The following is an 11,503-nucleotide window of genomic DNA, read 5'->3' on the forward strand; positions in this document are numbered from 1 at the left end:
CAGGTTAGTCCCCAGCCTTGAAAGTTGTTTTTTTTTCATTTCTACACAGGCCAGCGGACCATTGTGGATCCACAGTTTTAGGGTTTCTCTCTTAAGTGTTGCAATTTGTGATGAAATCAAATTCACTGATTCCTTTTTCTTGGCTTTCTGGTATCCCTGGATCTGGACAGACTCTCTGTGGATAACCTCTGGTGCCCAGATCCCCTCAGCGAAGCCCCCAGTAACACGTGTGTAATGCAGAGGTCATCAGAGAGTCAGATTCTGGTCTTTGGAAGAGATGATTTTATACCAAGGACGTGAACCTTTATGCTCAACCTGGCTTCGAGGACTCCAGACGGGACGAGCGAGGAGGGCCGAATGGAAATTGTGGATGAAGTGGGTGAAGAGGCCAAAATGGAGCCGCGTCTCCTGCTGGCGCTCTTGGATTTAGTGAATAGATTATGGACACTGCCGATAACTAGCACTGACTGGTTCTTCTAATAAAAAGAAAGTTCTTGTCATTTTACAACAGGAAACAGCTGTCTCTTCAGTACGCTGTCTGTAGTGTGGAGCAGGAGGTATCAGTGAGGGCAGAGCAGGGGCAAGGATCAGGTGCGATGAGTGAGAGGTGGGAGCACTGGGTGGGGGCAGCGGGGGTTGCAAGGTGCAGGTGTAGGAAGCTGCGTATTCTGGACATAGAGAGGGGTGGGGGTGGCGGGATGGTCGGGGTGCACAGTGCAGGGGTGGGGGATGATTGAGCTGAGGGGCCGTGCGGAGTGCATGGTGCAGGGAAGGGGGGCATGGTTTGATGGTGGCCTGAGGGTGTGTGGAGAAATGGCTGGGACTGAGGCTGGGGCTGGGGCAATGGCTGTAGGTATGGGCGAGGGTAGAGCGGGGGTACAGGAGGCTGCCCTCACAGCGTTGGGCCCTGGTGGGCTAGGCATTACAGGGGTGACGGCAGCGCCCCCTGCTGTAATCCAGTAGCTAAGACAGCACCTGAGTGGATGGTAAGTGGCTCCCCCTGCTGGGAGTTAATGGCAATCAGACATCGGGCTGAACGCGTTGTAAAGGCTGTCACGTGCCAAGAGCGACGAAACGTTTTATAATAAACGGTTTTAAATGTAATAAACCTCTTTAATGTAATGAGGATTAAACCCCATGATGTGTACAGGTGCCATGAGTGGAACAGCAGTGTGTCCTGGGAAGTTTACAATCCCTGCAGATTCCCTGAAATGCCCTGATGTCATTGTCTTCTTGTCCGGTGCAGCCTGCTGCGCTGGTTCCTCACCTGCCCCTGCCAGTCTTCACAAACCGGGATGCAGGCGGACCAGGAAAGAGCAAGTACCAGTGAGCTGGACGCCACTGCATGCTGGAGGCTCTCGGTGGATGTTAGTGTTTGGTCAGTGAAATGTTCTGGTAACTTAATGTAAAACATTTTATTAATTTTAAGATTGATAAGACACAAGAGGGTACCATGCAGCCAGTCAGCTACAATTAAACTAGCACAACACAATAATACCACAGCCAGCACTTCATACATGAACGACGTGTGCCCCTGGCGGCTGGAAGGGCACGGTGGCTGCGGGAGCGTGGTGGCTGCAGTGGGAGTGCGGCGGTGGTACGCGGGAGCTCCTGCAGATGCCGCTGGCACTCTCGGTGGAGGGGTGCGCCCGCTGGTCAGGGGTCGGCAACCACCCGCAGACGCCACCGGTATTATTGGCAGTGGGGTGGTGACCGGCGACTGCCCACAGGCGCTGATGACAGTGTCAGCAGCATCTTTTTATAGTGGGTGCACAGCCATGCTCAGGGGGTGCATGTGCACTCACATGCACCCCCTACATGTCACCCCGACACAATATCCAGGTAGAGAAGAAAACCTGTATGAGATGAGTCTATGCACTTGTCTTAGGCAGCCTTCAAGGGTCTGCATCTTGCTTGTTGGCCTTGCCAGCATGTTATGGCTTGTAATCTTTTTAAAATTTATCTGGAGATTTCTAATACTTCACAGGGTCTCTCCAGGGCTCTGGCTGGCCTTGGCACAAAACAAAGAACACAACCACTCTCGCACAATGAATAGGAAATGCAGCACCCTCCTCAAAACCAGGAAGGGAGGGAAAAAAGAGTCTGACCTATAAGTACTTGACAGCTTATTATTCAGTCTCCGGATATCCCTGCATAATACCTGAGGGGATGCTTTGCCAATTGACCTTGTGGGACAAGGAGCGGACTGGAGTACTGTGGAAGCCTGCATTGCTGAAGCTTTCTCAGGTCTTATCCAAACAGTCCTCGTCTTTAAAAGAAAAGAGATTTGATTTATTATGATAACCTTAAACCCTGATATACACAAATCCCAGATCTTTGCGCCCCTCCACTCCCTGAAGACCTAGGAAAAGACATCCTGGGCCTTACTCTCCACAAGGAGAGGATCCTGGATTTGTCCCAGGGTGAAAGTGCTGTTCCCAGGGGAACTCCTGTGACTTTGCTCCAAATCAACTTCAGTGTAAGGGAGCGGAGAATCAGGTCGAGCACCTGGGAGACGCTGAACGCAGGGCAGGTGGAGGCATTGCTGGTGTGAGAGTTGAGGCCCTTCCCGGGCCTAGGAGCGAGGCAGGTCATGATCTGTAACACATCAGAGACCAGTGGTGACTGGGGCAGAATTGTTTGATGCTCGTTCCTTGGAGACAGCAGTTATCTTGATGCAGTCTGGCCTGAGATCCTGCATCAAGGACTACAGGGCAGTGAGAAGGTCCCCCCACCTACAACATACACTAATGTTTGGCCTAACTGTGACGTGGACAACATGGCAGGGTGTACAGGGTTGGAGGTTTTATCATGTGTAGGTCTAAATACAATGGGGACACCTCAAGAGACAGGACTCGAGGAGTTCCTCCTGGGTAGGTCGGGAATGGGGGAGGCAATGGCTCCAACCCCCACCTGGCAAGGAAGCTGAGCTCAGCTCCATTGGGAGTAAACTCCACTGGGCTCAAACCTACCAGGGGTGATTGCAGCATAACCCCTGGACCAGTGGGGAAATGGGGAGCAGCGGCAGTGTGACGTGAGCAGCTGGTTTCCTGCCTAAATGGATCCAAGGACACACAACACATGCTGCCCTGTAGCCTGTCATGACAATGTGTTAACTTATGGGACAAATGTCGGAGGCTCTTACCACGTCTGTGTGGCACCGTGTCACTGGAGCTAGCCCTGTAGCGCACGCTCACCCACACCACGGCACAGACCATGCACAGGAAGACGGGCACCTTCAAGCCGACCAGGAGCAGGAAATGGATGCTTCTGACCTTGGACCTGCGGGTGGAGGACGGTGTAGAGTGAGAAGTCAAGCCCTCTTGGTTGGACTAGACTGCTCTCTTTCTGAAGATGGGAAGGGAACATGAATCATTGATTCCCCATTATACTCTATGGCCAAATCTCCGAATCGGATCCGAATCTTCCGAAGCAATTTGGCCAAATCGAATCGGAAAAAAGATTCAGATCTCCAAATCCAATCTCTGGCATCTGAATTGGCCAAATCCGAATCGAATAGTTCCCTTTTTGCACAGGCCTAGTGGTCACTCACTGCAGGAGAGTGTGAGGTACAGGCTTTGCCTCCTATAAACACGCTCCATGTGGAGATGGGCTTGCAGGAGCGGGTATGAGCTGGGGCCTCTGTGGTTGATGGTGACCACGGAGAAAGCTGCAATGGATAAGAGAGCTTCAGCAGGTGCATGCTGTGTCTGATGGGCTGTACGTTGGGCAGGCATCTGCCAAATCCTTTGGTAGTTGGAGCAACACCCCTCATGGCTGGAAAGGAAGGGACGTACCCAGGCACTGTCTTAGCCAGTACGAGGGGACTCTGCTACGTCTGTCAGGGGAGATGGGACTGGACTGCAGAGTCAGGCTGTGAGAGGCTGCTGCAATGGCAGCGCACCGGGGGCTGCAGCCTGACCAGGGGTGCTCTTTGCTCTGTGGGAACCCAAGGTGTTCCCATGTGGACCTGAGTGTTGAAGGGTGAAGCGGGTTATAGACTACAGGGCTTAACCCCTCCCGTTTCAGGGTACCAGGGACCAAAACATCTAGAACCTGTCCCAGCACCCAACCCCAGACACTGTCCTGCCCAGAGCTGGGGGGAGCAGGGCAAGAAGTTACCTGGGGACACGGTCGGTTCCCCCAAGTGCTCAGGATCAACAATTAGAGACCTCACTGCCCTGCACAGGTAGATGCCACTACCTGCCTGCATCTGATTCTCAGTCTGTGCACCGGATGTGGTCGTCCCAGGTGAACTTTCCACCCACCGCTCCTGGTGCCTGAGACTGACAGCTCACAGCACGTGGTGGAATTGCTCAGCAGCAAATGTGAAGCTGCCTGGTGTAGCTGAGCCAAGCTCACAGACACACCCGGCGGCAGAGGGAAAGGCACGTTTTTAAAAGGGTTTCAGTTCGCAGTGTCATCACGGGTCTCTTGTAGATTGTCTCCACTTGCACTTAAGTCTCCGCTAGGCTAGACAAGGGCAGAGGTGCCAAAGGGACTTGTCATGGGAATCAATGGGCGCCTGCACATGTTGTTGACTTGTCTAGATAAATATACTCTTTGGGTTTTTGTCTCTCACTAGTACCACGATGGTTCCTGTTACTACTTTGCACGATTGGGTTTAAGACTCAAAATTCGTTAATGTGTAATTACCAGTTAAAGACACGAGAGGGCACCTCATAACAAACTTACCCTCCCCACCTTCTACTACTAAATTGTAGCAGCAGCTAGTTTGGGTATGTAATCTGTGCTGTGCTTGGTGCCTTTTATTCATCAACTAAATCAACAGATGAACAGTCAACTTGGTGGGTTGTGTGGGACTGGTTTTGGTTGACTTTAGGGGACAGGGGTGGGCAGGACGTGCTTTTGGTTGCTGCACCAAATGTGCCCCCCTGCACAGCGTCCAGCATACGCCCCACACCTGAGTACATGCTGCAGGAAGGCACCCTTCGATAGGGTGTCACACATAAAGGAAACGAGCTGCAGGAAGGAGAAGGGATGAGGGTTACAACAGCAGAATCACATGCTGGCTCTGCGCCTGGGTAGCTGCCAACAGGAATACAGGACCGGACTGAGCTGGATCTGAGCATGGCTTTTAAGAACGCAGGTCGTCCCACCAAGCTTCAGGAAAGGACGAGGACTCCCTGTTACAGCCAGAAAGAGCTTTACTTCTTCCCGGTAGTGCCAAATCCCGGAGGCAGCTGGTGGTGTAGTGAACATGGTGGGAATGATGGAGACTTCACAGAAGGACTAGTAGGCTTTAGGGGTTCAGATGAGAGAAGAGGTGGAAAGAGAAAAAGAAATCAGTCTCCACCTGAGACATGACACATTGTAAGATCAAAGGCTCATAGAAAATGAGGGTTGGAAGGGACCTCAGAAGGTCACATCTAGTCCAACCTCTGCTCAAAGCAGGACCATCCCCAATTATATCATCCCAGCCAAGACTTTGTCTAGCCGGGGCTTACCAACCTCCAAGGATGGAGATGGATCAGCCTCTCTGGGTAACCTGTTCCAGTGTTTTACTGAGATCCTGGTGAGAAAATCCTTCCTAATCTCTAACCTACACTTCACTACCTGAAACTTGAGACCATTGCTCCTTGTTCTGTCCTCTGCCACCACTGACAACAGTCCTGCTCCATCCTCTTTTGAACCTCCCTTCACGTAGTTAAAGGCTGCTATTAAATCCCCTCTCTTTTCTCTTCTGTAGACTAAATAAGCCCAGTTCCCTCAGCCTCCCTTCATAAGTCATGTGCCGCAGCCCCCCCATTATTTTCATTGCCCTCCCCTGGACTCTCTCTGATTTGTCCACATCCCTTTAGTCAAGGGGGGCTCAAAGCTGATCACAGGACTCCAGAGGTGCCTCGCCAGTGCTGACCAGAGGGGAGGAATCACTTCCCTTGACCTGCTGGCAATGCTCCTACCAGTGCCGCCCACTAAGGTACAACACTGTTGTCTGAAGGAGGAGGAAGCTGAAGGAGGAGGGATCCCTTGCACTGTGAGAACTGCCATGAGACAGAAAACCACCGCGCCCACGATCATGACGGCTCTCACTCACCCTGCTGGGGTGGGGTGTTGGTTAGGGAAATTGGCTTCTTCTTCCTTAGCAGCTGAGGTCGGCTTTGTGGAGGCTGTAGGAACAGAGATTGACAGTGTGCATCCTGCTGAGTGTGAGGAAGGAAGAGTCATTGAGGGGTGAAAAATCAAATCTTGCAGACACCCAGCAGGGCTGTAGCTGGGAGTGGGAATGTGGGTGGGTCCCCGCTGCTGATGGATGAACCCCAAAGGTTGACGTCACAGTGAATTGTGTTGCAGATGGATTGGACTAGTGAACACCCCCAGCTGCACCCCAGAACCTCAAGTATCTCCTGTTACATACCTGCTGCCCATATTAAACAGATGCCCCATGCTTGAACACCTGCCTGCTTCTGCTGTCTGGTCAGTGAATATTATTAGTTCACTCTGTAATTTACCCCAGGCTCTGATTCACTTGGGTGCTGCTTGCTGAGCTGCAGCACATGCTCGCCCTCCCACAGAAATGTGACTTCTCTCCAGGCTGAAGCACGGCCACTTTCTCAGTGACACTAGACGTTCTCCTCTCTAAGAACAAGGTTCATACCCAAGTACTGGAAACGATTCTGTCTGCTGCTGCCATAGATTTCGTAGACTGCATAGACATGAGGCCTGGAAGGGACCTCGTGAGATCGTCGGGTCCAGTCCAAAACTGTTCCAGCAGTTTCTGACTGTTAGACCATGTCTTCCCTTGGGGTGCCCTGGTGAACAGACGCTCTCCCAGCTCTCCCCAGTTCCTGATGCACACCCCTTGTATAGTTATAGGCTGCCACCAAGTCACCCCTCAGCCTTCACTTCTCCAGGCTGAGGAGTCCCATGCCTCTCAGCCTCTCCTCATAAGGCCTGTTCTCTTGATCTCTAATCCTGTGCGTGGCTCTCCTCTGGACTCTCCTAAACTTCTCCACATGCTTTCTAAAGTGTGGAGACCAGAATTGGATGCAGTACTCCAGCTGTAGCCTCACCAAAGCTGAGTAAAGCAGGAGGATGACATCTTGCGTCTTGCTTGAGATGTATCCGTAGACGCAAGCCAGCATTTTATTACCAGGGTGTGTAGGGGCCACGAAATCCCTGAAGTCAGTAGGGGAACATTCCCCCACCATGGGTACGGCATAGGTGGTCTTAGGCTCCCCTCCATCCCTAACACAGGGGCGTGTCAGGGGCAGGCAAGGACGGGCAGAAAAGGCTCTTCATCTTTGGTTCTGGGAAATCTGCGGCCTGTGGGGCCGTCCACAGGAAGCCTGGGAGGAAGTGAGTCTTTAACACATTACAGCAGTCCCATGTGCATCTGTCCATTCAGAATAGACGGTTGGGAAGGTGTCCTCTTTGCTCCCCACCCCCTGGGCTGCACTTTGGGAGGCAGAGCACATAACCTCAGCCAGACCGCCCCTTGCAGGGTTAACATGGCAGCATCCAGGGTGCCTGCTCAGTCAGTGGGGCTGGTTCCAGGGTAGAGCTCAGCTTCAGCAACTGCAGTGTTTTAGGCCTGTGAGATGATTCATGGTGGGCCTCAAGGGCATGGCCAGCAAGTGCGTATCACTCTGTAATGCATGCAGATGGGCTGGTCCCTACAAAACATGAGGACTCTCCTGGTGCTACCAGACCTACTTCTTCAGGAGCTTCCCTGGTCCTGTCAGCAGCGGGCTTGGCACTGAGACCCAGCCCCACTCCAGCACCTGCACCAGGAAAGAGCCCTGTTCCCTGCGGGAGAGTCCTGGAAAGCATCTACAACCACTGCCTCAGGTGGTCCCCTGAAACCAGGAGTGAGCAACCAGGAGCTCAGTGTGTGAAGATGAGGCGGCATGTTCCAGCTGGGGGAGATTATGGTGGGGGGGTTTGGCCACTGCCTGGGGCTAAGGGCAGGAGCCCATCTGCACTGTGAGATTGCACCTAGGAGACCACCTGGGCATGGGAACTTGCCCCTCAGCATATTCATCTGCAGCGCCGCACGCCCCGATCCCTGCGAGGGGGATTCCTTGATGAGGCTGTGGTGTTGGGCAGAAGGAGCTGGGCATGAGTCGAGAAATGCTTTGTCATGGCACTGCCCTCCCCTGCCAGCATCCACATGCCTGCACCCCCGCCCCGTCTCTTGCCACCTGTTTTATAGGATCTGGCTTTAGCAAGGGCAGGGCACGGACTCACATGGGTGGTGCACTGCACTGCAAACGCCCTGGTGTTTCTGTGGACGGGAGCAGGGCAGGGATTTACCTGGAGACACAAGCAGTTTCACAGCGTGTGAGGGATCAACTCTCAGTGTCCTTCTAATCCCACACAGGTAGGTGCCGGTATCCGCCATGACCAGGTTTTCCACGGTCACCGTGATGGTACGCTGGGTGTGGTTGTCCTGGATGGAGAATCGGTCCTGCCACACCTCAGCCTCCGACCTTGTGGTCTCTATGATGTAGCTGCCCAAGCACGATACCGGGTCGTCTCTGCACCAGAATTTTCGATACTCTTCGTAGCCTTTCCTATAGTGGCACATCACAGACACCGAACCACCTTCAGGTCCCATCGCCATCTCCGGGCCCGTCACTGCGTTAAGATCTGTCAGTGACAAAAGGTCTATTCCTGCGCAGCAGCCTGTGGAGGCAGAGACATGGGGAGTCATTTCCATGCCCCAGCGGTGAGGAGTAGTGCAGGGATTGCTTTGGCCTCTGATGTGTTTGGCTGCAGGGACAGAGCTGAGAAATGCTGAAATGTTTGTCATCCTTATCCAGTCCCTATGGGGGCAGCAAATAGATAAGAACCACCCCTCCCCCCCCACACACCTCTAATTAGGGGCAAATTTGCTGATTATGAGGCATACAAAAAACTAGAACTCTTGGTTCCAAAATGATACCTTTCATTTGACCAGCTGGAAAATGGCAAGAAAAGGCCAATTTTGTTGCCATTCTCCAGTTGGTCTAATAAAAGGTATCATTATGGATCCAGGAGTTCTAGTTTTTTGTATGTCTTTTTGTCTCAGACCCACACGGCTACCAAGTACACCCCTGATTATGAGGAGCATTTGTGTCTCACTAGTCTCTGTCATAGCTGGGCATCACAGACCTCAACCTGCCTTCAGAGCCCATCACTCTCTGGGCCTGTCGTCACCACATCCCATCAACGCCCAGCCTGTGCAGGAGACAGGGAATCCCTGAGCCTGTCTCCCTGCAATGATGCTCCATCCCTGTGCCCAAGATAGGGCAGGGGATGCTGAAGCATGTGCCCTGCTTTGGTACATGTGGTGCGGGCACTGCCGGGACTCAAACTTTCCAGCTAAAAAGTTTTTCTTGCGAGAACATTTTCTGTAGGAAAACTTAAGCATTAAGAACGGTCAGATCTTTTCAGAGTGGGAAAAACTGGACTGAAACAGAGTCTAGCAATGCACAATCTGGATTTGTCAACTTGCAACAACATTTTAAATGTTCATTTTTTGAGGTAAACACGGCCTCTCTTATGCATTTCCATTTTGCCAGAGCAATATCCAGGTTTTCCATTCAAAATATCTTCCTGTTTCTTTTTTCTGCTGTCTGACAACTGCCTGGGGAAGCTGCCTTCCAGGCACAGTGTTAGGGTTACCGTATTTCTGGTTGCAAAAAGAGGACACCTGTCGCCCGGGAGGACGGAGAGGGGGAGGGGAAAGTGTATGACTGTGGGGGGTGGGCAGTAATATGCGGGTGCCCTGCCCCTGCCCATTCTGTTGCCCCTCACTCCCAACCCCCCCGCCCAGCCCTGCCAGTGTCCCTCACTCCCAATCCACAAACCCTGCCACACGGGGCCATGCTGGTGCCCCTTACTCCTGACCCTCAACCCCCTGGTGCTGCCACTGCCCTGCCCTCCTGACCCACCGTCCTCTGCCCCGCGGTGCCCCTCATACCCAAGCCACAGCTCCCTGCCCTGCCCAGCCAATGCCCCTCATTCCTGACCTGCAGCCCCCTGCTCCCCCCAGTCCTGCCTGGCCATGTAGCTCCTTCTTGCCCCTGAAGGGCTGGCAGGCATCCACTCCCCCACACACCCATCCACACCCCGGCCCCCACACACCCTGACCGTCCCCAAGCCCTGGCCCTCCAACCCTTGCCCCCTCCAGACTTACCTGCGTTCAGCTGCCGGGCTGCTCCCACTCCCTCCCTGGCTACATGCCGGCCACGTGTGTGTGCGCCCTGCCTCCAGCTACTTGCTAGGGCAAGGCTGGGAAGTGCTGGGAAAAACTTTGAAGCTGAGCTGACCAAAATCGCAGACACTTGATTATATTTAAAATAACGGCCTGGATTGAAATTGGAGGATCTAAAAAGAGGACATGGCTGGGAAAACCCAGACATATGGTATGTCTACACAGTGTCACCTTCCTTCTGGAATAATGAAAGTTAAAAATCTTACTCTTTTCTGTGTCAGACTCAGCTAAGAATCCACCTTCATTACATGCCTATGGGAACTGAGTCTTTAAGAAAACCAGCAAATATCCTGACACTCATCAGAAAATCCTGAGCTCACACCACTGACCCGTCTCCATGGGAAGATTCCTCAGCACAGAGGACACTGTTGGTTTAGACTTCACACCGAGATCCTTATTGCCCTGCGTAGTTTGGAAGCTCCAGCTGCCGAGTGACCTTGTGGCTCCAGCTCTGAGTACAACACACAGCAGCGGGGGCGTCCAAGCTGCAGGGAGGATGCCAGAAGTACTTGCAGCCTGCCCCAGCCCAGTCACTTCAAGGCATTTCCAGGTACCCCCAAACAGCCCACGTCACGCTTACCTGGGAAGAGAACCCAGAGCCGAAGGAGCACCTGCATGGTCCTGGTCCCTCTGTGAATGAGTCTGGTCTCTGCAACAGCCCTGGCACCTGCTTTCTTTCAACAGAACTCCAAATGGAGCCGTGACAGCCACCAGCCACTTCCTTACTTTGCACCTCTGAGCTACTTCCCTTCCGTGTGGAGTGCAACTACAGCAGGACGTGACACAACATCTGTTATTTTGTTACTGGAAGCTTTTCTTGAAAGCAGGGAAATGTTGCAACCCAGAAGGGAGTTGATCCCGCCGACCAGCGCCACAGAGAATCATAGAGAATGAGGGATGGAAGGAGCTCAGGAAGAATCTGGCCCAACCCCCTGCTCAAAGCAGGACCATGTGTAACTAAAGTATCTCAGCCAAGGTTTTGTCTAGTCAGGTCTTAAAAAAGTCCAAGGAGGGAAAGTCCACAACCTCTCCGGGTAACCTGTTCCGGTGTTTTACTACCCTCCTAGTGAAAAATTTCTTTCTGATATCTAACCTAAATGTCCCTTGCTGCAACTTGAGCCCATTGCCTTCTAGTTCTGTCATCTGCCGTGACTGAGCAAAGTCCAGCTCCATGCTCTTTGAATCCACTTTTCAAGTAGTTAAAGCCTGGAATTAAATCCCTTCTCAGGCTTTTCTTCTGCAGACTACATCAAACCATTTCCCTCAGCCTCTCCTCATAAG

At 52.7% G+C, this 11,503-nt stretch overlaps 1 protein-coding gene across 1 annotated transcript; it reads right to left on the minus strand.

The window, feature by feature from the left end:
* Positions 1 to 1,322: 1,322 nt before the first annotated feature.
* LOC109284767 (CMRF35-like molecule 7) lies at positions 1,323 to 11,087 on the minus strand. Its single transcript, XM_059732108.1, has 5 exons — positions 10,803 to 11,087; positions 8,278 to 8,649; positions 6,059 to 6,131; positions 3,146 to 3,282; positions 1,323 to 2,598 (listed from the first exon to the last, which is right to left on the minus strand). The coding sequence occupies exons 1-5, from the start codon at positions 10,837 to 10,839 to the stop codon at positions 2,576 to 2,578; spliced, it is 642 nt and encodes a 213-aa protein (XP_059588091.1). The 5' UTR covers positions 10,840 to 11,087; the 3' UTR covers positions 1,323 to 2,575.
* Positions 11,088 to 11,503: the final 416 nt, after the last annotated feature.

The sequence above is a fragment of the Alligator mississippiensis genome, chromosome 8 (assembly GCF_030867095.1).
Source record: "Alligator mississippiensis isolate rAllMis1 chromosome 8, rAllMis1, whole genome shotgun sequence".
NCBI lineage: Eukaryota > Metazoa > Chordata > Crocodylia > Alligatoridae > Alligator > Alligator mississippiensis.